We start from the raw sequence: 27,096 nt of genomic DNA on the forward strand, positions 1-27,096 counted from the left end.
ACAATTCTCTCAGTTTAGCTTAAATAAATCACCTGTCCATTTCTCTGCAGGATAAGCACCATAATGATGGAAAGGGTGACAGGTTAGTCCAGGACTTCACTAAGTCTAAGCGTCAGAACATGGCCTGTTCCCAAACTCAAAAGGTAGGCCCTCCACCTTGCACACGGTCAACTTGGGCCTCTAGTTGAGTTCAAAATACCTGAAATATACAAAATACATTTAATGGTGAGGATAACCATCAACCTCTGGTGTAATGCTCAACACAAAACAAAGAGCTACCCAAGGATAACAAGTCCATGCTGTTATCTAGTAATGAGAATTACAGAAACAAGGCAACAAAATTCTGTAACCAGAAAATTAAGAAATGTACTTATGAAGAAACGCAATCTGCAATATTACAACAATGACACCCCGAAAGAACTAACCTCCTCAGCCCGAGGAGTGATCCCTCAACAGTCATGTCATGGTGGCTCCACTACCCAGGGTTCCACCCGTAAAATACAAGAATTGTAGCTTTAAAGCACAATATTAACAATAATTATATAAAAACCAAAAACTCATAAGATATAAAAATTGACAGAGACTAAAAAAGAAAAGATAACAAAGACAGAACATAAAAGAGAACAAACCCTGACTGTAAATGTAACATAAACCTCGATATTCTTTAGCAAAGATAAACACATTTGGACCTAACACACGTCTTCACAATTATGAAATGCATTACTTATATTGATCAAGCAGCATTTTGCAGATACATGTATACTTAAGGACACCTTTTGGAGACAAGAGGAAGTGCATTTAATTCTGAGACCAAAGATAACTTCTTTCTATCTATCTATCTATCTATCTATCTATCTATCTATCTATCTATCTATCTATCTATCTATCTATCTATCTATCTATCTATCTATCTATCTATCGCACGTTTCTTTCACATCTATATTCTACATTCTACATTTGTTTTACTTATCTTTTCATTTTTTTCTTGTTTATTATTTTTATTATTATTAGCCAACTGCTGTCTTGGCTTATAATTATTAAGGATGCACAACAGATGTGTCCCCTGGGGAGATTTTTCAAACAATTATGCAATAGCCTGTTGTTTTTAAAATGTTCTTTGTTTGAGGATGACTATTTATTCAAAATGCAATCAATCTTTTACTAGTTTTTGTCTTTAATTCCTTTTTACAGAATTATCAGCAACAGTCTAAAAACAAGTATCTTTACTAGTTCTTTTTTAAGTTCTTTGCCTGATTCCGATTATAGTGAGTCATCGTCAGAGTTAATTTCTAGTCAGTGCTATTCCAGAAATAGACACCTCACAGAGTGACTACAGAATCAGGCCTCATGGCACCCATGTGTGTCAGCTTGGTCTTTTTCATCAAAGATCTGTTTGATCAGTAAATTAAAACTGTAAAATGATGCGTTCACATTTTTAACTTCGTCTTCTTCCTTTCATATTTTTTCCCACGTGGTCATTCATTTTAATCTCCAGGTGGATTACAGTTTGCATCTTTACTTTATTTATTTTTAAGTTTTAAAGATTTTATTAAGCTTAACAACCACATTACAACAAATAAAAAGGAATGCGATAAAAAATACATTAAATATAAAATTCCAAAAGATGCATTAAATCATTATCAATACTTAACACCCTTCTCCTGTATGGAGAGTCATGTGAAAACAAAGCCCACCATCTGATAATCCCTCATGTTTACTAAAACATCAAAAGAAAAAGAGGAAAGAGACAGAGGCCTGGCAGGCTTATTTTAGAACAACATTCATGATTTTTGCACAATTCTGAAGAAGGTTTGCTCCATTCTTTGGAAGAAAATCCAATTTTTTTGCAGTTTAATGAATAATGCACATGGCTTTAAGGTTCCCCTTTTTCTAGTTTTATGTAATATAAGACGTTGAATTCCCATTGAGTTATAGAGGGTGTGTTAGGATTCTTCCAATTGCGAAACTGTAAAGTCGACATCTACTCATTTGCCGACGAGATGCTGATCTCGTCGCTGGACCATGTCAACTTTAACGACTGCAAAACGCAGAGCATCTCAAATTTAGTGACTGTGGGTCAATTTTCCAGCATGGTTGAGCTCGCTTCATTTTGTGACCTGGTGCTGTATGAAGACGTGACTTGTACACGAGTTCAGATGCAGTCGCAACCTTTTACTCCTGCATTCTGTGATGGTACCTAAAATGAGAGACACCAGACAGACAAGCTTTTCCTCCATTTGTGAGGTTCTTATTCCTGGTTGCTTCAGTGCATTTTACTTGTGGATGAGCATTCAATGCTTGTTGGCTCCCATGCACACAGAGCCCAACTCTGTGACTAAAGACAAACCTGAAACGATTTTGCTGGAATGAGTCACGGAAAAGTTGGAGTGAGTTACCGGGAATGTGACATTATGCAGCTAGAATCGCGGGAGCGCACCACTGACTGCCTCCAACTTGTTACAATTATATAAATAAAGGTTACTGGAAAAGTTAACTAATGTGACACGGCCTTTAGTTGGCCTGCGATCAGCATGGAATCCGAGATCCAAACAATGCCAGTAAATGATTAATAATGACAGCAATTCTGGAACAGCCTGACAAATAAGACAATATTTTTTTTCCCATCATGGTCTTAGTGTAGGACACTTAAAGCATACCTGGTGAAGCTGATGCTTGATGGCATCAGTCACAGTTCCAGCCTTGTCTCTGATAGATTTCAGCTCATTTTAATCTTAAACGATATGTGTGAAGTACGATTTAAAGATGAAATATAGCATGCTTTGCACAGATATATTGGACATTTGACTCAATTGACTTTTGTATGAAGAGGAAGAACGAGCTGACAGCATTAAAAAAACGCCATTGACCGACATAATGTGTAGGACATGGGAATTAATAGGATGAAGCTAAAATAGTGGCCACATAAAACCAAAACATTTATTAAATTCTTCTGCTCAGAAACAGTTTTTTTTTATTTTTTATTTGATATTCTTCAATTGTGTGTGTTTATTAACATCAGCAAAAAATACACAATTCTACCCTAAAACAAATGAAAAAAAAATACCCAACTCCAAGGAGGGGTGTCAATCTGTTTTCTAGTCTCTCTCTGTAGAGAGACATAAATATCCTTCACAGATGCGTCCCTTTTTCTGTATTCCGTCAATCTGCTCAGCTCATCTCTTTCGATAACTAAAATGTCAATTTTTACATCAGGATATCTGAGTGCTGCATACGATAAGGCCAGGTACAGACCAGGGTGACTGATCTGAATACAAAGCCTCACACATTTTGTTTCCGAAGTGGCCAGTTTTGGCAAAACAACTCGTATTGATGGCTTTTGAAGGTGCGGCGTTGGTCGGCGGCAGCTTTCCATCTATCACGCTGCTCAGATTAAATGAAACCCCTGGGCCCTTGAGGAATTGGCCATGTGTTATTTGGAGGGCAGTAATTTCATCTCTTGTACACATGCTCCCAAGACATTCATTCTCAGCTCTTACTTTTAAAAACAAGTTATTTATTTTGATAAAACTTGCTAAAAATCATTAGACATTTCTGAGGTGGGAGTTTTATGTGATTCTACAGGGGGAAGACAGAGCAGGAGAGGGCAAGAGGCACAGACAGGATGAGCACCAGAGTAGCAGGCGGCCTCGGAAAGGCCTGCATCACAGTCCAGGGTGACGGCCATACATTCTACTCCAGCACCATTAAGTACAAAGAAAGAACAATCCTGGATGCTCACTTTCATACCGTCCATCTTTTTTATAGGCCCACTACAGTCTTATGAAGAATGAGAGCTTATTTGAGCATTATTGGCCACTAAAGTAGGAACAATCTTGGGTGGGATGCAGGGTATCATGTAGATCCAATATGGGGTTGCACATAACACAGGAACAGTACAGTGTGGGATGAAGGGTTTATTCCTACAACTGCTGTCTTGGCTTATAATTATTAAGGATGCACAACAGATGTGTCCCCTGGGGAGATTTTTCAAACAATTATGCAATAGCCTGTTGTTTTTAAAATGTTCTTTGTTTGAGGATGACTATTTATTCAAAATGCAATCAATCTTTTACTAGTTTTGTCTTTAATTCCTTTTACAGAATTATCAGCAACAGTCTAAAACAAGTATCTTTACTAGTTCTTTTTTAAGTTCTTTGCCTGATTCCGATTATAGTGAGTCATCGTCAGAGTTAATTTCTAGTCAGTGCTATTCCAGAAATAGACACCTCACAGAGTGACTACAGAATCAGGCCTCATGGCACCCATGTGTGTCAGCTTGGTCTTTTTCATCAAAGATCTGTTTGATCAGTAAATTAAAACTGTAAAATGATGCGTTCACATTTTTAACTTCGTCTTCTTCCTTTCATATTTTTTCCCACGTGGTCATTCATTTTAATCTCCAGGTGGATTACAGTTTGCATCTTTACTTTATTTATTTTAAGTTTTAAAGATTTTATTAAGCTTAACAACCACATTACAACAAATAAAAAGGAATGCGATAAAAAATACATTAAATATAAAATTCCAAAAGATGCATTAAATCATTATCAATACTTAACACCCTTCTCCTGTATGGAGAGTCATGTGAAAACAAAGCCCACCATCTGATAATCCCTCATGTTTACTAAAACATCAAAAGAAAAAGAGGAAAGAGACAGAGGCCTGGCAGGCTTATTTTAGAACAACATTCATGATTTTTGCACAATTCTGAAGAAGGTTTGCTCCATTCTTTGGAAGAAAATCCAATTTTTTTGCAGTTTAATGAATAATGCACATGGCTTTAAGGTTCCCCTTTTTCTAGTTTTATGTAATATAAGACGTTGAATTCCCATTGAGTTATAGAGGGTGTGTTAGGATTCTTCCAATTGCGAAACTGTAAAGTCGACATCTACTCATTTGCCGACGAGATCATCGTCGCTGGACCATGTCAACTTTAACGACTGCAAAACGCAGAGCATCTCAAATTTAGTGACTGTGGGTCAATTTTCCAGCATGGTTGAGCTCGCTTCATTTTGTGACCTGGTGCTGTATGAAGACGTGACTTGTACACGAGTTCAGATGCAGTCGCAACCTTTTACTCCTGCATTCTGTGATGGTACCTAAAATGAGAGACACCAGACAGACAAGCTTTTCCTCCATTTGTGAGGTTCTTATTCCTGGTTGCTTCAGTGCATTTTACTTGTGGATGAGCATTCAATGCTTGTTGGCTCCCATGCACACAGAGCCCAACTCTGTGACTAAAGACAAACCTGAAACGATTTTGCTGGAATGAGTCACGGAAAAGTTGGAGTGAGTTACCGGAATGAGACATTATGCAGCTAGAATCGGAGCGCACCACTGACTGCCTCCAACTTGTTACAATTATATAAATAAAGGTTACTGGAAAAGTTAACTAATGTGACACGGCCTTTAGTTGGCCTGCGATCAGCATGGAATCCGAGATCCAAACAATGCCAGTAAATGATTAATAATGACAGCAATTCTGGAACAGCCTGACAAATAAGACAATATTTTTTTTCCCATCATGGTCTTAGTGTAGGACACTTAAAGCATACCTGGTGAAGCTGATGCTTGATGGCATCAGTCACAGTTCCAGCCTTGTCTCTGATAGATTTCAGCTCATTTTAATCTTAAACGATATGTGTGAAGTACGATTTAAAGATGAAATATAGCATGCTTTGCACAGATATATTGGACATTTGACTCAATTGACTTTTGTATGAAGAGGAAGAACGAGCTGACAGCATTAAAAAAACGCCATTGACCGACATAATGTGTAGGACATGGGAATTAATAGGATGAAGCTAAAATAGTGGCCACATAAAACCAAAACATTTATTAAATTCTTCTGCTCAGAAACAGTTTTTTTTTATTTTTTATTTGATATTCTTCAATTGTGTGTGTTTATTAACATCAGCAAAAAATACACAATTCTACCCTAAAACAAATGAAAAAAAAATACCCAACTCCAAGGAGGGGTGTCAATCTGTTTTCTAGTCTCTCTCTGTAGAGAGACATAAATATCCTTCACAGATGCGTCCCTTTTTCTGTATTCCGTCAATCTGCGGCTCAGCTCATCTCTTTCGATAACTAAAATGTCAATTTTTACATCAGGATATCTGAGTGCTGCATACGATAAGGCCAGGTACAGACCAGGGTGACTGATCTGAATACAAAGCCTCACACATTTTGTTTCCGAAGTGGCCAGTTTTGGCAAAACAACTCGTATTGATGGCTTTTGAAGGTGCGGCGTTGGTCGGCGGCAGCTTTCCATCTATCACGCTGCTCAGATTAAATGAAACCCCTGGGCCCTTGAGGAATTGGCCATGTGTTATTTGGAGGGCAGTAATTTCATCTCTTGTACACATGCTCCCAAGACATTCATTCTCAGCTCTTACTTTTAAAAACAAGTTATTTATTTTGATAAAACTTGCTAAAAATCATTAGACATTTCTGAGGTGGGAGTTTTATGTGATTCTACAGGGGGAAGACAGAGCAGGAGAGGGCAAGAGGCACAGACAGGATGAGCACCAGAGTAGCAGGCGGCCTCGGAAAGGCCTGCATCACAGTCCAGGGTGACGGCCATACATTCTACTCCAGCACCATTAAGTACAAAGAAAGAACAATCCTGGATGCTCACTTTCATACCGTCCATCTTTTTTATAGGCCCACTACAGTCTTATGAAGAATGAGAGCTTATTTGAGCATTATTGGCCACTAAAGTAGGAACAATCTTGGGTGGGATGCAGGGTATCATGTAGATCCAATATGGGGTTATTGCACATAACACAGGAACAGTACAGTGTGGGATGAAGGGTTTATTCCTACACACACTCATGTCATCCATTCATCTTATAGACCCAATGTAGGAACCACAGCTTATTTCTGAAGCATTGCACATAACAGGGGATCAATCTTGGGTGGGATACAGGGTATATTTCTACTCATGCTCTTATCATCAATCCATTTTACAGACTCAATATGGGCTTACTGGGAATCACAGCTTATTCATGAAGCACTGCATGTAATACAGGAACAATCCTGGGTGGGATGCCAGGAATTATTCTATACAGACTTATATCATCCATCCATCTTTTAGACCCAATATGGGGACCACAGCTTATTCCTGCAGCATTGCACATAACACACTGTGGACCACCAGGGGGCGTTCCAGCCACAGACAGGCAGACAGAAGTTGTCACACAGCACACACATTTATTTACAGTTGGGGAGCACTTAAGCCTGCTCCCCACAGTATGGCACATTCCTTTTCCTTCCTCTTCTCTTCTTCCTCTTTTCTTTCCTTTCCTCTTCTTTTCTCTTCTCTTCCACCTCCACTCCTCCTGGAGAGCTTCGTCTACTCCCACCTGACTCTGGCTCCTGAATGAAGTGAGGCAGCTTCTATTATTCAGCACCTGAGAGTTCTTCAGGTGGCTCATCATGATTAGCTGGAATCACTCCCAGGTGTGGTGGAGCTCCAGTATAGGGCTCTGCAGCTCACCCTGGCAGCCCCCTTGGAACCCAACATGGCTGCACTAAACTCCCATTCCCAGTCTGTCCTGCAGGAATCCATGGTGCAATAGCCGCTTAGGAGAACTGCCCCCTAGCGTCCCAGGGGAAGGTAGTGCCTCGGAGGTGCTCTCTCCCACGGGCCTTCCATTCCATTGGCGTCCCAGCCAAGTAATGGCCGTGGTCGCCTGTCACAACTCAGGTTACTGGGAACCACAGCTTTTTCATTAAGCATAGTGCATAACACAGAAGAAATCCTGCGTGGGATGCAGAGTATATTTCTATACAGACTCATATCATCCATCCATCTAATAGACCCAGTGTGGGGTTATTGGGAACAACAGCTTATTCTGGAAGCATTACACATAACACAGGAACAATCCCAATCCATTGCAGCTCACTTACCCATGCTTGCTTATACCATCTATCAATCTTACAAACCCAAGAATAAATCCAGGAAGCATAAACAATAATAATAATAACCAATAATAACTAGTTAATGGTAACTTTAGATGGCAGTTAGGTTTTTTCAGGGGGCTCCTATGTGGCTACTTAACTCACTTATATGTTTGGTCTGCTTCTGTAAATAAAAAATTTGGATGTGAGCATCAGTAGGCTTTGTGCCCTAAGAAGCAAGTGACCCAAACTATTCTATAACATTTCAGTCATTATTTACTTCTCTGATGCTGATCTTTTTGATCATAAAATAGGTCATTATGATAGCAATTGATGAGAAGAATTCATAATTAACTGCAGAATTATGGTATATGAGGGTTCCTCCGGAGTGCCTCTTTCTCTTGCACTATTTGGCTCAAAACTAATCAGCAAATCATTATCTAATAGCAGCCTTATGTTTCGAGTTTGGTACTTTCCGTCCAACCATTTTAGCTCTAGACCATCCTTGAGAAAGTACGACACTCAGACAGACACACACCTCTCATTGAGATATAGATGATTTTGGTATCAGGGAAGCCTAAAACATCGAGATCCGTCAAAAACTGGAAATTGAAATTTTTGACAAATCTAAAGCTTTCGCTCCTCTCCCATAGACGATAGGTTATGGTGTCTAAGGGCGCAAAGCAAAAACCAAAAATGCTCCAACTTTAAAACCAGTTAACCCAATTCCTGAACTCACACACTGTTCTGCTGCAGATAAAGAAGATCTCGCAATTTTAAAAGGGTGTTAGACCAGGGGCCTCATGCATAATGCCATGCGTAGAATTCACACTAAAACATGGCATAAGGACAAAAACGGAAATGTGCATACACACAAAAAAATCCAGATGCAAAAATCTGTGCGTTCTCCAACTTCCATGCTATTCCACTCCATAAATCCCGGTCAGCAAGAAAAGTACGCACGTGCACGCACCTGCTGTCCCACCCCAACTCTTCCCAGTCTCTTTGAATATTCAAATCAATATAAATAGCCCTTAAGCTCAGTGTTCTATGAAAAGGCAATGGCAAAAGCACGGGGGAAAATAGAAGAATTTCAGCTAATACCAAGTGGAGCCAAGGAAAAATGTACTATTTGTTGGTTTAAACAGTGGTATAAAAAGCAAAAGGAAGTTGATCGAGTGACATAAAGTTTCAGAGAAACTCGAAACCTCAAGTTAACAAAGTCGCACAGTGCCTGAAATAAAAAAGAAGTTGTCACATATCAAAGTCGCTGTGAAAAGGCGAGTCGTAGCCCAGGGACTGAGTGTCATATGAAAGCTTATTAGGGTACAGAAAAAAGAAAAAAAAAATAGACACACAGTGGGAAAAAAGCTCGAAATGTCAACTTTAATCTCGAAATTTGTACTTTAATCATGTAGTTTATTTTGTCATTAAAGTAGAACATCATAAAATTCATATCTAAATCGTTTAATTTACTACTTTCTTCAATCCCATCGTAACTAAAATAGCACGTTATGCTTTGTTTTGTATTTGATCTTCTATGTGCTCTATGTGTGTGAATAACTATGTGCATCTTAAACTGGCTTTCTCTTTCTCTGACACAGAATCCATTACATTCGTGATATTACAGCTCTCTGAATAATTAAAATACTGAGATATATACATGATATAATTTTCATGATGATAGGAGTTAAAGCATGTTATTAAATATGGCGCAATGATAGTGACGAGCTGGCGTCCTGTCTAGAGATTGTTCCTGCCTCCCGCAAGATGCTTGCTTTGCCATGCGTGACCTTCGATGAAATTATGTATTGCAGCAGTACTGCCTCTTTCAAACATACTAACCTCCAATTCCCGTCCTTCCTTTTCTTTTTCCAAGTAACCAATAACCACACAATCAGCTCTGTAACAGACGTCAAGCCATCTGTAAGCTTAGAACACTGATTCTTCAAAACCTTTAAGGAATATTGAAATATCTTCATAGTACATGTTAAATTATTCTATCCATCTGTCCTTCCAGTGTCGCGCCAGCCTCAGCAAGAATACAGTGTGAGGCAGGAACAATCCCTGAACTAGCTAGCGCTGCGACACTGTGTCCTCCCATGTATAATTATTAACAATATAGATTATTTAAATGATGTTAACATTTTATCTGTATAATGTAATAAACATTTTTTTGCTGCATTTCATCTTAAAAATAATATTGTCATCATATGTAAATAAGTTCTTTATGAAGTGGCTCAGGTTGTACAATATTATAACTATCGCAAGTTTACAGTGAGGTAATTGTACTTATAAGTACAAACAGTTCTACAAAGAGCACTTAATGGACTTATTGAGTGCGTTTAGAGCTCTTGGGATGAAACTGTTTCTGAACCGCGAGGTCAGTACAGGAAAGGCTCTGAAGCGTTTGCCTTATGAGAGCAGTTCAAATAGCAAATGGCTGAGACAGTGTGTGCTTGATGCTGTATACCAATAATTCTCTTTCCAGTCAGCTGCTGTAGAGCTGTGATTCCCCACTCAGATACAGTGATGTAAATACTCTGAGTGGTGCATTGAGAGTAATATGGAAAAAGATGATCCGCTGTGGCAACCCCTAATGGGAGCAGCTGAAAGAAGAAGAAGGTGCAGTGAGAGTAACAACGCTAAAGCAGCTATGGTATTTGGAATAGTTTGGCCATTCCGTGGACCATTATATTGTTACTGGTTAATTACAATCAGATGCCTTAAACTAATCATTTCAGTGTATTTATAAAGCTGCATCAGGGATGTGTATCTCAAAAAGAAAGGGAAACCACACTTGAATAAAAGCACTGCTTTGACGCTGGGTGCCGCCAGTTTGCAAAACCGAGTGAAGAACTTGTGTACGCCAGGGTTTGAGCTACCGTGAAAATGTGTGCGGCTTTACGCCAAGTTTAGGTTTTATACATCGCGATTTGAGCGTGGAAACGTGAGTACGCAGCATTTTTGTGTGTATGCGCCGTTTATACATGAGGCCCCAGGAGATTAAAAGTAGTCAAAAAAGACAAAGCAAAGTCATGAACAGGAAGATAATAGTGTAGTTGTAACCAAAATATGAAACAAAAGTCATAGTCAAAAGTTCAGAGCCAAAAGATCAATAAGCAGATAGTTACTAACAAAAGTTAATATCCATCTTTAATGGATGCCACAGTAATGCAACATTAGAAGTTATCATGAACTCTTAGGCCACAACCCTGGCAACCAGGAATCGCATTCTAATGACGGGGCTCAAAAAATTGCTACATCTTAGAGAAAACGAAACAGTGTTGATACTGGTGTAAAATAATTTTCAATACTTCACAAACTTAATGACCTGAAAAACTAATGCCAAATTTGGATTATTGTTATGAGTTCTCCTATGGGTACAAAACATCCCTACAAAACACAACAAATCCCTGTAAAAATTAACAACAAAATCAATATTTACACCCTGTCTGCAAAGGCGTTAGTGCTCAGTACTGTGTAATGTAGAAAATAAAGCCCAGTTCAGCCAATTCAGGGTCTTGAGAGCTTTGAGTAATGGGATGCGGTTGCAGTCTGATAAACATCAATGAAATGTCAACCTAAATGTTGTATTTTATTTGTTTTCTCTTCTTACAGCACTAGACTGTGCCTCATTAATTTAAAATATTTCTCTGCACCTTTACCTGGTCACTAACATGGTGACCCTTTTTACCAGGTGATTCTAACACCATTTTGCTGAGCTCCTGACAATTCAATCCATCTTTTTGTCTTTCAGCTGTGCACTGGACAGCAAGGTGACACACACGGCCTGGCTCAATCGCTCAAGTATCCTATATGCAGGACGGGATAAGTGGTCCTTAGATCCAAGAGTGACTCTTCAGTCCTACACTCAGAAAGAGTACACCATTAAGATTGAAAATGTCAACGTGTATGATGAAGGTCTTTACTCATGCGCCGTGCAGACCAACCACTTCCCCAGGACGACGTTTATCCACGTCATCGTGCAAGGTAAGCTGTATGTGGAGAAGGAGACCAAGAGAAGGAAGTTTAAGATGGAATAATAGACCAGGATTACTGAAAGATTTTGTGGAGGCATTTTTAATATTTAAGCAAGTTAGAAAATATCGACATGACATCACATTTGTGTCAATTTGGGGACTTGGTTAATTGTTTTGAAAGTATTATGAAAATTTTCTTATTTACTTCTTCAAATACAGGAAGATCTCATTTTTGTTGATGTAATGTTTTTTATAACAATTGTAGCTGTTGGTGAGTAAGGCAGGATCAAGAATGAGCCAATTGCGTACCAAAAGAAATCTCTCAGTCCAAAAAAGTTTGTTTTTAAAACATTTAGTGAAGTTTCGAAGAAAACAATCCACACAAGGAGCGGCAACAGTTCTTTCACAGGTTCAACTCCGATTGAACGATGTGTCAAACCAAGCAAAAGTTAAAGGTACCTGTTGATTATTTCAAATTGTCGATGTTTTCTTCTGTCTTGGACCGACGTCAGGCTTACACAGGCAGGTTTCAAACTTTTACTGTAGGTACTGGTGAGTAAGGCAGGATCAAGTGTGAGCCATACATGTATCAAAAGAAATCTCTCAGTCCAAATGTTCATTTTAAAAACATTTAGTGAAATTTCAAAGCAAACAGTCCACACAAGGATAGGGAAAAGTTGTTACACACAAGAATACAGTATTAGGCCAAGAAAATGTTTCTTCTTGTTGAACATCAATTGTTTCTATACTTAAGGATGAGTTATTTCTCTATGCTTTACTGCACATTCAATATGCTCTAAACTTATGGATTTGCGCATACCACTGAGCACCTTAAGGCACAGCTTGAAACCATGTGCCCTCCATGCTTTACACATGGCCAGGCAGGTCACTAACTGAGACTAACCTGCAATCAGAGGGACAAGAAATAGTTAGAATATACCAATTATACCAATCAGCTTGTCGGGTTTATAAGAACCTCCCATATGCTATGCACTAATTTATAGGTAAACATCTCTCTCTATATATAAAATTCAACGTCTGTCTGTCTGTCTGCTTTTCACAAGAGAACTACTTCGCGGATTTAGATCAGGTTTTTTTGTAGAATTTGCTTGAACATTCCGGTTGATTTTGCGACCTCTCTCATCATGCTTAGTATCATAGTTCGCTTGCGGTACCAATTTATTTGTGCGAATCCGAGAGAGACGCAGCAGGCCGAGGGGTGGGAGGGGCCAGGGCCCGCCTCACTCACATGCCAGGCTCAGGGCATATCTTACATCTGCTTAGCTAGTGAACAAGAGAACTACTTAACGGATTTAGATCAGGTTTTTTGTAGAATTTGCTTGAATGTTCCGGTTCATTTTGCAATTTTATTCGTGCGAGTCCAAGAGAGACGCAGTGGGCCAAGGGGAGGGGAAGTGGGGGGCCCTCCTCACTCACACGCCAGCCTCCGTTTGAGTCGCTCTACCTCTCACCACGTGTTGGAGCGTACCTTGCCTCCACCTAGCTAGCGATACCTGTTTGATCAACAGACATTATCATCTACAGATTGTTAAGGACTAACGTTTAACGTTTCTGAGAGAGAGAGATCAGAGCTGCGTGTGTTTCAGAGGGTAGCTGCTGATTGATAGAGATATCATGGCCCCATGCTTTCTCACCAAGCAGGGGATGCCCTCCCGTCAGTGCTGAACACGATCAGATACAATGCCAACGTTTGACGTTGGAGCATACCTACCTTCTGCTTGGCCAGAATTACATTTAAAAATTTTTTTTTATTTAAGTTTGTCCTGTTTCACTACTACATGGGCGGGGCCAAGGGAGACAACTAGTTTAATATAACTTAAATAGCTAACAACTGGCACTTATAATAATGAGTTATATTCAACAGTAAAAGGGAGAGCAGAATTTAATTAAATATACTGGTAGAGTCTATAAAATCAACATTGTTTAATAGCTTTGCACAATGTCATGGAGCTGAAAACAGGGCCCAGATAGGCTTGTGGTGGGAGAAACAGACATCAGAGTCCAACTCAAAGGATTCTAAAAATCACCTCGACTGATGCACTGTTGTTAATCAATGGTTGGGGAAGCTCTATAGCTAATTGCAGTTTATTTTTCTTAAACTTAAATGTTCTAAAGAAGTAGACCATGGAGAGTTCAAATCTTTGTTCATGTCCGCCCACATATGTGCAAACAAATGAAGTGACGGCGAGCTCCATGTGACCTCATCTTGAAGATTACTGCTGCAGTCAGGAACGACTATTGGACAGCTTTCTGTGGAAAATATACAAGTTGAAATAAACGTGTCAAGGTCAAGTGGAAAAAGAGAATTAATCAGTAGTTGAGGTCACACAGTATTTTTCTCTGTCTTAAGATAAATAATTCTGAAAACTGCCACTAATGTAGAAATTGAAGTTTTCCGAGACTGTGCAGTTTATCCTGCTCAGGATATCAAAGAAAATGGAAATTTCCTCTTCTAACAAGTGTATTAAATTTCAGTGAAAATTTGCACTGAGAGCCGAGTTATTTCAGGTATTTAGACATGAAGACAGGGTTAGGTTCTATTGCATTTTTTTGTGAATGTACCTAAAATGGCGCTCATAAAGCACAATATCCATCCATCCATTATCCAACCCGCTATAACCTAACTACAGGGTCACGGGGGTCTGCTGGAGCCAATCCCAGCCATCACAGGGTGTAAGGCAGGAAACAAACCCCGGGCAGGGTGCCAGCCCACCAAAGGACACACACACACCAAGCACACACTAGGGACAATTTTGAATCGCCAATGCACCTAACCTGCATGTTTTTGGACTGTGGAAGGAAACCAGAGTACCCGGAAGAAACCCACACAGACATTGGGAGAACATGCAAACTCCACGCAGGGAGGACCCGGGAAGCGGACCCGGGAAGCAAACCCAGGTGTCCTAACAACGAGGCAGCAGCACTACCCACTGCACCACTGTGCCCCCCGTACAATATCCATCCATCCATTATCCAACCCGCTATATCCTAACTACAGGGTCACAGGGGTCTGCTGGAGCCAATCCCAACCAACACAGGGCGCAAAGCAGGAAACAAACCCCGGGCAGAGCGCCAGCCCACCACAGAAAGCACAATATATATTTGTTAACGCCTCACATCCAATTAAATTGGCTACAATAAGACTAGATCGTCACAGTAGCTAGTACTGCAGCGCCATCTTTGTTGTTTTGCTGTCTCTCTGTGCTTGCCTACATTTTCTTATGGGTACTCCAATTTTCCTCACATATCTACAAAGACATGTTAGGTTAATTTGGGACTCAAAATTATAACTCATATATGGGCATTGATTAGGGTTACCATTGTTTTTTTTTTTTTTTTGCATCGGTGCGGTGGGGGGTGTTGGAGTCTTTCTCCATATAAGTCTGGGGTCATAGTCAATGTTGGATGCCCAGTTTTGGGAGGCAGGGTGGATGCCTGAACGAGGGTATTTACTTATTTACTTGCCTAATGTGGGTGGTGCATTCTGTGCACCGTTTGGGAACTGCTGATCTACAGTATTGTGTTTGCAGGTTCATCTCATGATGATGAGAATTATACAGAAAGTAACACTTAAAAAAAAAAAAAGGATATGAATTGAAAAAAAGTAAACTGGGTTTGGAATGATGGGCCTCAGTGTGAGGAATGTGGACAAACTGACAGTTCTGTAAAAAGTGTCCAGACAGGCGTCTAAAACGAGCCCATGTCTGTGAAAACCTGAACATATGGCAACCCTAGAACGAATAGCGATATGCGAAACAGGTGAAGTTTCTGTTCACATACAGTTTCACTAAAGTGACTCTACAAGGTTTTTAGCAGGCAATTATACAATTGTGAAACATAAAAGTCATTAAGCGTATGTTTTTCTGTCTGGAAAAACAAGGAATATCGCTCCACAAAACCTCATTCACACATTTGTTCCCTTTCTGCAGCTGCATAAAACCTTTAACCACACGAGTAAAATTAATGGTATTGAAAAGTACAGTGCAGTTTAAAAAATTGTGTGGAATGCTGTTTTCCACACAAAGACACTAAAACACACTTCTGTGCACGTTACTACATTTTCACCACAAGAAAACTCAGCACACAGAAAGTTGCCACTGCCAACAACTGAGAGAAACACTGAGAGTCGCTGTGAATTTAATTTACACAAACTGCTTTTATCATCAGAAGGTATGGAGGTGACTGTGCCCTGCAGTGGCCTGGCATCCAGTCTGGGGCTCATTTTAGCCTTATGTCCACTGCTGCCACGATGGGCTCCAGCCTCCTCAACCCCGAATAAAAGTGAGAAGGTTGGAGAATATTATTTTATGAAACAATACGCAATTCAAAAATGATGACTAATTTTACTTAATTTTGCGAAGTGAAATGTCATTTTTTTTGGTAAATTAAAAGCTTAAATTAAAAGTTATGTAACTCCATGTTTATAAAACGCTTGCATTGATGTGGTTTCATCTTTTGAAAAATTAATGATTAAACATAATGTAGTCTTCCTAGATAGATAGATAGATAGATAGATAACAAGGCACTATATAATAGATAGATAGATAGATAGATAGATAGATAGATAGATAGATAGATAGATAGATAGATAGATAGTGTGGACGCGGCCTGGACACAGACAGGCGGACATGTTGTTCATCAAACCACCACACGTTTATTTACAATATTTACAACAATAGCAATGGTCACACAGACCCAGTTCAGTCCAAATAGTGCACAAACCCCAAACACACACAGTCCTGGCCACAATATGCCTTGACATACATAAAGGTAAAAATGTGGCAATACAATCAATTTCAAAACCAGTAGTGGCATAAGCTGTTATAGATGATGGATCAACTAGGAGCGTTAGTGTTGCGATCAGGACAAGGGGGCCTGCTATCAGAAGGAATTTGGGTGGGAATGATGCACATAGTCCTGCTGAAAGAACAAAAGATGGACCCAGAGGTTCCCAGAGCACTATGTACATTCAAATGACAGTAAACTTCAACTTGTGAAGTTTTCATTTCAATTCGTTGGCAGCAGAGGAATCTTATCATTTCTAACCAGGACCTTGCTGTAAGTTATGCCTATGTGGCTATTTGGATGCTTGGACCTTTCAAGATAAGCTGGAGCTCAGCAGTGAAGGGGCCATTAAAAGGAGCCTTAGTAGAATGGTGGCTGTGATTGGTGGCAACTCCTGGAAGTGATTAAATGGACTTACTTACGTTAGTTTCCTTCTGCTGTATTCACATGGTTTTTGGAAGATGGAAAATGGGAGTCACATACTTGACTGGCAGCAGGAACTGGGGCTGGAGCTGTAGAACGAGAGGAAGGTGGTGGATGAAAACAAAAGGGTGGAGAAGGAGCTATGTTCATTATTCAGTTGTATGCTCATAAAATGCAAAACACATGCATTTATTGCTAAATATAATCATTAATTACTTCCAGAAAAATTAGCATACAAAATAAACAGAAACACAGTTCCAATAATCTGAGCTTTTGAATTAATGGCAGTAGTCTTTACAAATGAGTGTAATTTGTGGGCGGAGTATTCCTTTAAAGTAGACCGGCCATTCTACCTAAGAGTTAGGTTGCATGACTCTGAGAGTGAATGGAGTCCAATCCTTCAGTTCATTTTTATAATTGCAAGTCCATCATCCTTGTATCATAACATTAATTTTATTTTGTTTTTATAAATAACATTTCTGTTTAATATTTTGTCCTACTTATAACTTTTAAGTTTGGGCTTAGCTCAACAGCACCCTCTAATGTTTACACTGCAGAACATTTACTCGGTAAATATGATGTTAAATCTAAATTATTTTCCTTACATTTTGAACTCCTTCTTCACCACATCACTGGAGTATTCTGTTCTGCTTTCTGTTCTGTCTGTCGATGAGCCTAACATGCCATATGAATTCATTAGGGACCCCATTCTGACAGGGATGAGAATGATCTTTACATCGTGAAAATAATCCACATTTCCTGTGTTTTACAAATGACTGACTTTACCTTCGGAGACTTTGAAGGTATGGATTTGGCGAGATTATCCACAAGGTCAAATACCCTGACACTCTGCTCTCACAGGCCTCCTTTAGATGGTGGATCTTCCTAAAATAATTGATGAAAATATGCAGTGATTTTCAAATGCTTGGGCCTACAGTTTATGAATGGCATTTCGTCCATGTTCAGACGCCTGTCTGTGTTACCCAATAGCATCCTGTGACCTGATTCTTTTGGGTTTCACTGCATCATAATTGATATTTTTAAACAACCAGAAGTGATGCACTGGTTTGCATTGCTACCTCATGGGTCTGGCTTCCTCGGTTCAAAACGAATGCTCAGATCTTGACTGACAGTGGTTCATTGTCTGCACAGATTCTAAGTTTATTCCTCATTTCTGGCTTCTCTGATTTTCTTCGACACCCTTCTGGGTTCAAATGTAATGATCAACCAAGCAAATGAATGACAGCCGTTCATTGTCTGCATAGATTTTTGGTTTTTTTTTTTTTCTCATTTCTGGCCACTCTGATTTTCTTCCCATGTCACAAAGATGTGCATGTCTGTCTAATAAATAATTCTAAATTTTCCAAGTTTTAATGAATAGGCTTTGATATGAACTGGACCCCCATCCAGGCGTGATTCCCTGCTGTCAGTACAGAATAATAAGCAAACCCCACTAAATTTGCTACATCTTGAGTTGAATGAAATCACGGAAAGGTTCAGGAATTTAGCTGAGTTCATTGAAATGCATTGGTGTCAATGGGGAAGAAGAACCTAAACTAGTTTTGAGTCTGTTATAATGGTGCAGAGATCTATTAATTGTCATTAATGGCTAGGGAAGTGTTTGCTGACTAAGCTGGATCGATTATTGTTGCCAAAAGTGTCTCCATGACATAAAATTAATAGAATTAAATACCAGAACATTAAAATCTCCTACAGACACTGGCAACAGGGGCAGGGAGCATGAATTCACTAAAGCTTGCCCCTCACAGTTAAATCTGAGATAACAGTGATGGAATTTAATATCAGAACAATAACATTTTTTACAGACAATAGGAGCAGGAAGCATGAATTCAATGAGGCTTGACCTCCACAAACCCAGCGCACGTGACAGTTACAGAATATCAGGGGTAGAGCAAGAGACAAAGACAGACAAGGGATCCATTTACTCCCTGGAAACATCGACCGATTCAGAACTCGTTCATTTTTCTGAACGTGGACAGACTGACACTGCCCGCAGCCATGCAAGCCCACTTAGAGGGTAAGCAGAAAGCAGGTCAACATAACTATTCCAGGGCATATTCCTTAAATCCATCCTTGTGACCCAGAACTCCGTGGGGTCACCAGTGGGCATAGACTCATGTTGACAGATGCACCCCAGGTAGTCATACACCATGCAGTCCAGCTGATGGCTGTGACTGCTACCACTGCCACCTTGTGTCTAACTGGACTGTTGAGGCTAGAAAAAAATCACTCCACACATCCATCAGATTGCCACCATCCCGGTTACCACTGCTGATGCTATCACTGACAGGTCTCTGATGAACATTTGGAGAGATGACTTTGTAGGCCTCAACCAGCATATTAGTATGGATGAAATGGAGGTGACTACTACAGCTCTATGATGACGGGCTGGCTTCAAAAATCATCATGGGGTGCTGGGACAAAAAAATTTACCTAAACCAGCCATACAGTAAATTTTCTAGGAAAAATTTGGCAATCAAGGTCACCGGTGGTAATAAAGTGCAAGAAATTCTTTAGTTAATATCACCAATGAACACTAATATTGATTATATTACTAAATGCTAACGCGTGTCCTGATCTTTTATGTGTCTCCATCCAAATCTAGACCTAAACTGATGGCTTTTGCATTCATCACCAGTGTTGGGCCGTGTTACTATAATATTATTACTTTCCCCAGTAACGACTAGTATAAGTGATTACAATTTTCAAAACAGTAATAATATTACAGTTACTAATCCAAGCAACACTGCATTATGAGAAAGTGATTTTGTTTTTTTTTTTTTGGCCCTATGTAGGCACACGTGATAGATCAGGACAGAACTACCTAAAAGGTTCAACAATGACAGAGGATGAGGGATAGAGGAATACTTTCAAAAATTGGAAGTATTGTCATTATTTTGAGTTTGTCTCTGTCAAAGATTCAAAGAACATTGTCATTCGTTATAAACGTTGTCCTGGCAGCAAAATGCTTTCAACCGCAAAAAATATGTCGCAATTATTAAAGCATCTGACACAGCAGCGCAGCAGCAATATGTAACTTGTACAAAAAAATGGTGGCGCTGACAGGGAGGCCATTACGGCCAGTAATGCATACACTTCAGCTAAAGAACCAAAACTGGATTTCAGATCAGGACACTAGTGGAGAGAAGTTAAGTGGATGGAATTTGAATAAGTTTGTTGCTCAGTATGTTGTACAGGAGATGTTATGTATTTACACTGTTGAGTTGACCTCATTTTGATGCATTATTGTTAAAATACCCACAAAGAACAATTTTACGCTGCCTCAGATAATGTTTTTTGCTGGCTACCTCGTGAGAGAATATGCAGAGATGGAATCTAATTTGAAGGCCATTCTCGGAGAGGTAGACTGCTGTATGTCAGATAGAGGTAGGTAACGAAACTGGAGGCTCGAGATTATATCATCCTAAATATGACGCAAAGTTTAATGTTTTGCAAATGTTTAGTAAAAATGTTAAAACTCCTTTCTACTGTGAGAAGTTGGAGAGACTAGTACTTTAATTTATATTTTTTGATACAGGCTGCAATGTTTGTGGTTATGCAGTTTGATTCTTGACTCCTTCTCTACAAGGTTAATTATTCCAATAAACTGGATTCATTTTTAAAAGAAGTTATTTGTATGACCCAGGGTGGCTGTCAAAAGAAATATAGTAATATAATGAGTAATTTATATATATATATATATATATATATGCCTGTCATCATACTTGATCAGCAATCAGTGCAACCCTTCCATTCTCAACCTTAGATCTGAATGAAAAGGATAAACTCTGAGGCAGTCAGTCATTGACAATTTAATAATGAAGGATCAGAAGATGGATTTCTATTTTAAAAGATTATCTTTGAGAATGCAGATTTTTTTTTTTAATATTTAATTTTTATTCTGGTGGGCCACACTGCCTTCACAGTTTTGCAGTGTTGAGTGTCATCCAATTGCAGGTTTATAAATATCCCATTGATCCATTCATCTCCTGACCTTGTTATCCATCTTCTGAGTAGAAGGGAGGTGATGTCTGTCCTGTGAATTGGGTGCCAGTCCATTGTAGCATACATTCCCTCGCACTCGCAGGGTCTTACAAGGTCTGTTTTGAGTTGCCTATTAACCCAAGGGGCAGGAGTTTGACATCACCATGTGCTTGGAGGAAAATGATGGATATGAAAGTAGGACATGCAGACTCCAAACAAACCATGACTATGCCATGATCTAAACCTGTCAATGCTCCCTAAGATGGGCCGGTGTTATCAAGGACTTGGATTAAACCCTGGACTCTGGAGATGTAAAGTGGCAAAGCTAAGCAATGTATAATTTTGCCAATCAGTTGTAAAATTTTAATGAAATTTGTATTTGAAATTGTGTACAGTATATGCGTGTACTTTTATGGTCAAGCTGGTGTATGTCATCATGTACAGATGACACATCATCACATCATTTCTTCTCAACTTCCCATCCGCTGTTTCTGCAGTAGCAACAAGTCAGCCCAGCTTTCCTTAACCCCAGATAAGAATTTCAAGCTGTTTCTGAGGAATCCAGCTGATAGATATAATCCCTTCAATGTGTCCTGGGTCTGCCACATGTCTAGGAAGAACCACCCGGGATTATTCTTATGATGTGCCCAATCCACCTCAAGTGGCTTTTCTTGATCCAGAGGAATAGCCATTGTATTCTGAGTTCCTCCTAAATAGATGAGCTTCTCACCCTCACAGAGTATTAGTCCAGCCTTAATATAAAGAAACCCTATTTCTGAAGCTTGTGCTCACAATCTCATTCTTTCAGTCATTACCTTTATCATAAGTGAGGACAAGTTTGTAGATCGACCAGTAAATCAAGAATTTTATCTTTAAAATCTGCTCCATTTTTCCCACCGCGGTCTAGTACAGTTCCCACTGAACACTTGTCACTACTTCAGTCCTCTTATCAATCTTATGTTCCCTTTTTCCATTACTTATGACCAAGATCCTGAGATACTTGAACTCCTCCACTATGGGGAACACCGTCATATTTCATACTAGCCAACCTGCGGCGTACCATACGCCACATAATCAGGCCGGTTTTTTAATGATTTTTTAGCACAGGGAGAAAATTATCATTTGAAAAATCGGTAATGTAATAAATCAGCAAGAAAAGCAACATTGTAACAATGCACGGAACGAAGCAATACACAATCGTCCGTGACTGAAAACTGGCAGACCGCCATTGCTCATGTGCCCACCTCCAACTCGTCACTTGAGTTGTTGTCGTCTTTGCACAGTCCAGATGCACCTGTGACTCACGTAGACTTTCCGTGTTCCTGCAGGAGTATCTAAGAAGACGCACGTTTGTCACGGATGCGAATTGCTGTATGTAGCGTGTAAAACAGTTTGCTATGGTGCATGCGGTTGTGCGTCGTAACCGAAAACTCAGTTTTTAAAGACTGCTTACTTCATTGTGTTTTAACCTCATTTGTAAAGAATTGTTTTAAGGATCCCATGGGATAACCCTCGCAAACCGTTTTACACGCTGCATATGGCGATTCACCTCCGGCGAGGCTCCTTCTGGCGTGCTTTCCATGGGTGTCTTGCTTTAGTGAATTATATATGTAGATAGGAGGGAGGATTCCCTTTCCAATTTCAGTGAACTATGTGAGGTTTTTACACACAGAGTGGGATTTATGGGCACATTGGCCACAGTTTTAAGCAGAGATCACACATTTTAATTACATTTGTGCAAATCTCATCCTTATAAAATTAGCATGTGTCATCCATTCAATCAAATGAGCTAATGTTACTGTGTGCAGCAGTTGTCCTAGTAGCCTGCGTTCGCTGTGTGTTATAAAGTTTATTTTACTTAGGGCAGTGGTCTCAAACTCCTCTCCTGTGGGTTCGCAGTGACTGCAGGTTTTCATTCTAACCCTTTTCTTAATTAGTAACCTGTTTTTGCTGCTAATCAACTCTTTTTCCTTTCTTCTTCATGCATTCTAAATGCAATGAAGTCATTGACATCCTTTGCCTTGTTGTTGTTGTGTTTGTCAATAAACGGATATCAAGAGGTAGAGAAGTTCAGTGAATGTGACAAAATGAGAGGTTTGAATGAAACATGGAGTAACCACTTGTCAAAACACCAAAGTCAAAACACATCCCAAAATCACAAACCAGAATGATAAATACTCTGGTTAAGATTTTTTTGCAAAACTTTTTTTGGGTTATATTAGTCAAGTATTTCCTTTGCATTGAAAAGTTTGAATATTGAGATTTGCACTGCCCAGTTTTAAAGTTGCATAGGGCAGACCATCAGGACCTTGTAATTAGCTGCACATGTCACAGCTATCTCCCTCTCTCTCTGTATATATATTGTGGTCCCCGGCTGGGGCTGGAGCCCGGCCGGGACGCCCAGGAGGACCAGAGGAGGGCTTGTGCCTCCTCCAGACCGAGAGGGGGCGTCTGTCCTGGTTATGCTGGAGGCCTCGGGTAGAGGGCTTGGAAGCCCAGCCCTGTAGGGGCCCGTGGCCACCGCCAGGCGGCACCCCGGTGCCTGATTATCCCGGGAGCCCAGCACTTCCGCCACACCAGAAAGTGCCGGGGGAAAGACGACAGGGGACACCCGGACGGCTTCTGGGTGCGCAGCCGGCACTTCCGCCACACAAGGGGAGTGCCGGGGAGCAGCTGGAGCCCATACGGGTTCCCATAAAAGGGCCCGCCTCCCTCCAGTCATCGGCGAGAGTCGGGTGGAAGAGGACGGAGCTGAGAGAGAGAGAGAGAGGATGGGAAGCGGCCAGGAAGGCATTGAACTTGTGAGGCCTGGACAGTTGGGGAAATCGGTGCAAGAGGCACTGGGGTTTGAGCACAGTTTTTGTAAATATTGTAAATAAACGAGTGTGTGGTGGAACCAACGATGTCTGTCTGCCTGTGTCCGGGTTCAAGTTCACAATATATATATATATATATATATAAAATCCAACATCTGCCTATCTGTCTGTCTGTCTGTCCACTTTTCACGAGAGAACTACTTAACGAATTTAGATCAGGTTTTTTTTCTATAATTTGCTTAAACATTCAGGTTGATTTTGCGACTTCTCACATTATACTAATTCTCATAGTTCACTTGTGGTACCAATTGATTTGTCCGAATCTGAGAGAGAGGCTGCAGGCTGAGGAGAGGGGGAAGCAGGCGGTTCCCTCCTCACTCATGCGCCAGCCTCGGGGCATATCTGACCTCCACTTAGCTAGCGAACGAGAGAACTAATTAACGGATTTAGATCTGTTTTTTTCTATAATTTGCTTCAATATTCCAGTTGATTTTATGGCCTCTCTCAACGCACTAAGTATCATAGTTCACTTGCGGTACCGAATTATTTGCGTGAATCCGAGAAACATGCAGCAGACCACGGTTGGGGCGGGGTCTTCCTCACTCACATGCCAGCCTCAGGGTGTGTTCCTTACCTCCGCTTAGCTTACAAACGAGAGAACTACTTAACGGATTTAGATCTGTTTTTTTTTTTTCTATAATTTGCTTGAATATTCCGGTTGATTTTGCTGTGGGCCAAGGAGAGGGGGAGGCAGAACCTCAGGAGTGGGGAGTCAGTCTACCTCTGTGTTTTGGAGCGTAACTTGCCTCTGCTTAGCTAGCGATACCTTTTTGTTTATTGATTTTTAAAGTTTGTCCTGTTCCGTGGGGTATGGCTAGTCTAATATATAAAGCTGAATGTGTGTTTGTCTGGTATGCAGATCTTCACCATTGAACCCATCTCTGCAAAATGTTGCATAGATCCCAGGTTTGTTCAAACAATGACCATAGACTTATAAAAGATTTTAATTTGAACTTCACTTTGGTAGGGTGGCTGACTGACTTTTTAACAGACATGACTCAAAAAATTAAAGTCAATGGTCGTCTGGCTGGCACGCTGTCCTCATCCACAGGGTTCTGTCAGGGCTCTTCATTCACATTTTTCTTACATTCTCTACACTAGTGATTGTCACAGTAAATTTGTAATTGGATTTGACTTCAAATTCACTGATGACTCAGTGATTGTATGTCTACTGAATGAGAATGAAACCAGTTATGGCCCAGTGGTAGAGGGTTTTGATATCTTGTGCCATGAGACTTTTCTACGCCTAAATGTCACAAAAACTAAGGAACTAATATTTGATTTTAGATTAAACACCATTCATTCACAAGAAACAATCATCAAATTTCCTGGCACTGGAGATTCTTGACAGCCATAAATATCTGGGGAAAATCAAATCTGACGTTTAATGAAAATACAGACACTGTCTGCAAAATGGGACGGCAGTGCTTCTACTGTCTAAGGAAGCTGCATTTTTTTAGTGTGAGTCCTACCATTATGTCAATCTTTTATAGATCATGTACTGAGTCTGTGTTTACTTGTGTTCTGCTGGCCTCAAATGGAAATCTTAATGTCAGCAAAAAAACAGAATCAAATTGTAAAATCGAGCAGTAAAATAACAAGAGCTCAACAGCAAAATCTGACAGGCTTGTTCACTAAGCAAGTAGTTTGGCAAGCAGAGACAGGACTCACCACCTACATTCACAATTCAGTTCACAATCCTCCAGGTCACTGGTTTAAGGTTCCAAGGATTCAAAAGATTCAAAAAACAGCTGCTCTTCTTCTTCTTATGGCTGCTCCCGTTAGAGATTGTCAAAGCGGGGCATCTTGTTCCATATCTTTCTGTCCTCTGCATCTTGTTCTGTTACACCCATCACCTGCATGTCCCCTCTCACCACATCCATAAACCTCCTCTTAGGCCTTCCTCTTTTCCTCTTATTTGGCAGCTCTACCTTTAATAGCCTTCTCCCAATATACCCAGCATCTCTCCTCTACACATGTCCAAACCAACGCAATCTCGCCTCTCTGACTTTGTCTCCCAACCGTCAAACTTGAGCTGACCCTCTAATGTCCTCATTTCTAATCCTGTTCATTCTCGTCACCCCCAATGCAAATCGTAGCATCTTTAACTCTGCCACCTCCAGCTCTGTCTCCTGCTTTCTGGTCAGTGCCATCATCACCAACCCATATAACATAGCTGGTCTCACTACCATCCTGTAGACCTTCTCTTTCACTCTTGCTGATACCCTTTTGTCACAAATTACTCCTGACACTCTTCTCCACCCACTCCACACTGCCTGCACTCTCTTCTTCACCTCTCTTCCACAATCCCCATTACTCTGTACTGTTGATCCCAAGTATTTAAACTCATCCACCTTCGCCAACTCTACTCCCTGCATCCTCACCATTCCACTGACCTCCCTCTCATTTACACACATGTATTCTGTTTTGTTTCTACTGACTTTCATTTCTCTCCCCTCCAAAGCATATCTCCACCTCTCCAGGGTGTCCTCAACCTGCTCCCTACTCTCGCTACAGATCACAATGTCATCAGCAAACATCATAGTCCATGGAGACTCCTGTCTAATCTCATCTGTGAACCTGTCCATCAACACTGCAAATAAGAAAGGGCTCAGAGCCGATCTCTGATGTAATCCCAGCTTCATACCAGCTTCTCTTAATCTTCTCAATAAGTTCAACTTTAATAAACATCCACAGGTTTAAATCATGGGATGAACAGTTGCCATTTGCATCAATCATAACTGAGCTTAAATGTTGGTTTCATTTGAATGTCTGTTAAAACTGATCTAATGGTTCACAATAAATGATCATTGCATCATTATATTTATTTGTACAAAGTTTATGTTTGATGACTATGTTCTTAGATTTATGTTTCGGTCTCTCTGTAACCAAATTTCCCTCTTGGGACAAAAAAACGGAATCGAATTGAAAAGAACACAGGTAAACATGGAATAAGGCTTTAGAAAAGAATGATATTTGTCTCTAGCCAAGAAACATTTACAATTCAACAATTAAAAACATTTGTGAAATCATCTGCAAAATAAATTTTAGCATCCGTTTCACAAAACTCAGAATTGTAACTTTCCTTTCAGTTGTTT

General features: G+C 40.1%; 1 protein-coding gene across 2 annotated transcripts in view; it reads left to right on the top strand.

Moving 5' to 3' along the window:
* The window catches only part of ntm (neurotrimin), a 685,464-nt gene that overhangs the window by 344,280 nt on the left and 314,088 nt on the right, over positions 1-27,096 (top strand). For both annotated transcript variants that reach the window (XM_039764121.1, XM_039764120.1), the window contains exon 2: positions 11,666-11,898. In XM_039764121.1, coding sequence (XP_039620055.1) covers positions 11,666-11,898 — 233 coding nt within the window. The remainder of the gene's footprint in view (positions 1-11,665; positions 11,899-27,096) is intronic.

Source organism: Polypterus senegalus, chromosome 9 (assembly GCF_016835505.1).
Source record: "Polypterus senegalus isolate Bchr_013 chromosome 9, ASM1683550v1, whole genome shotgun sequence".
Taxonomy (NCBI): Eukaryota; Metazoa; Chordata; class Cladistia; order Polypteriformes; family Polypteridae; genus Polypterus; species Polypterus senegalus.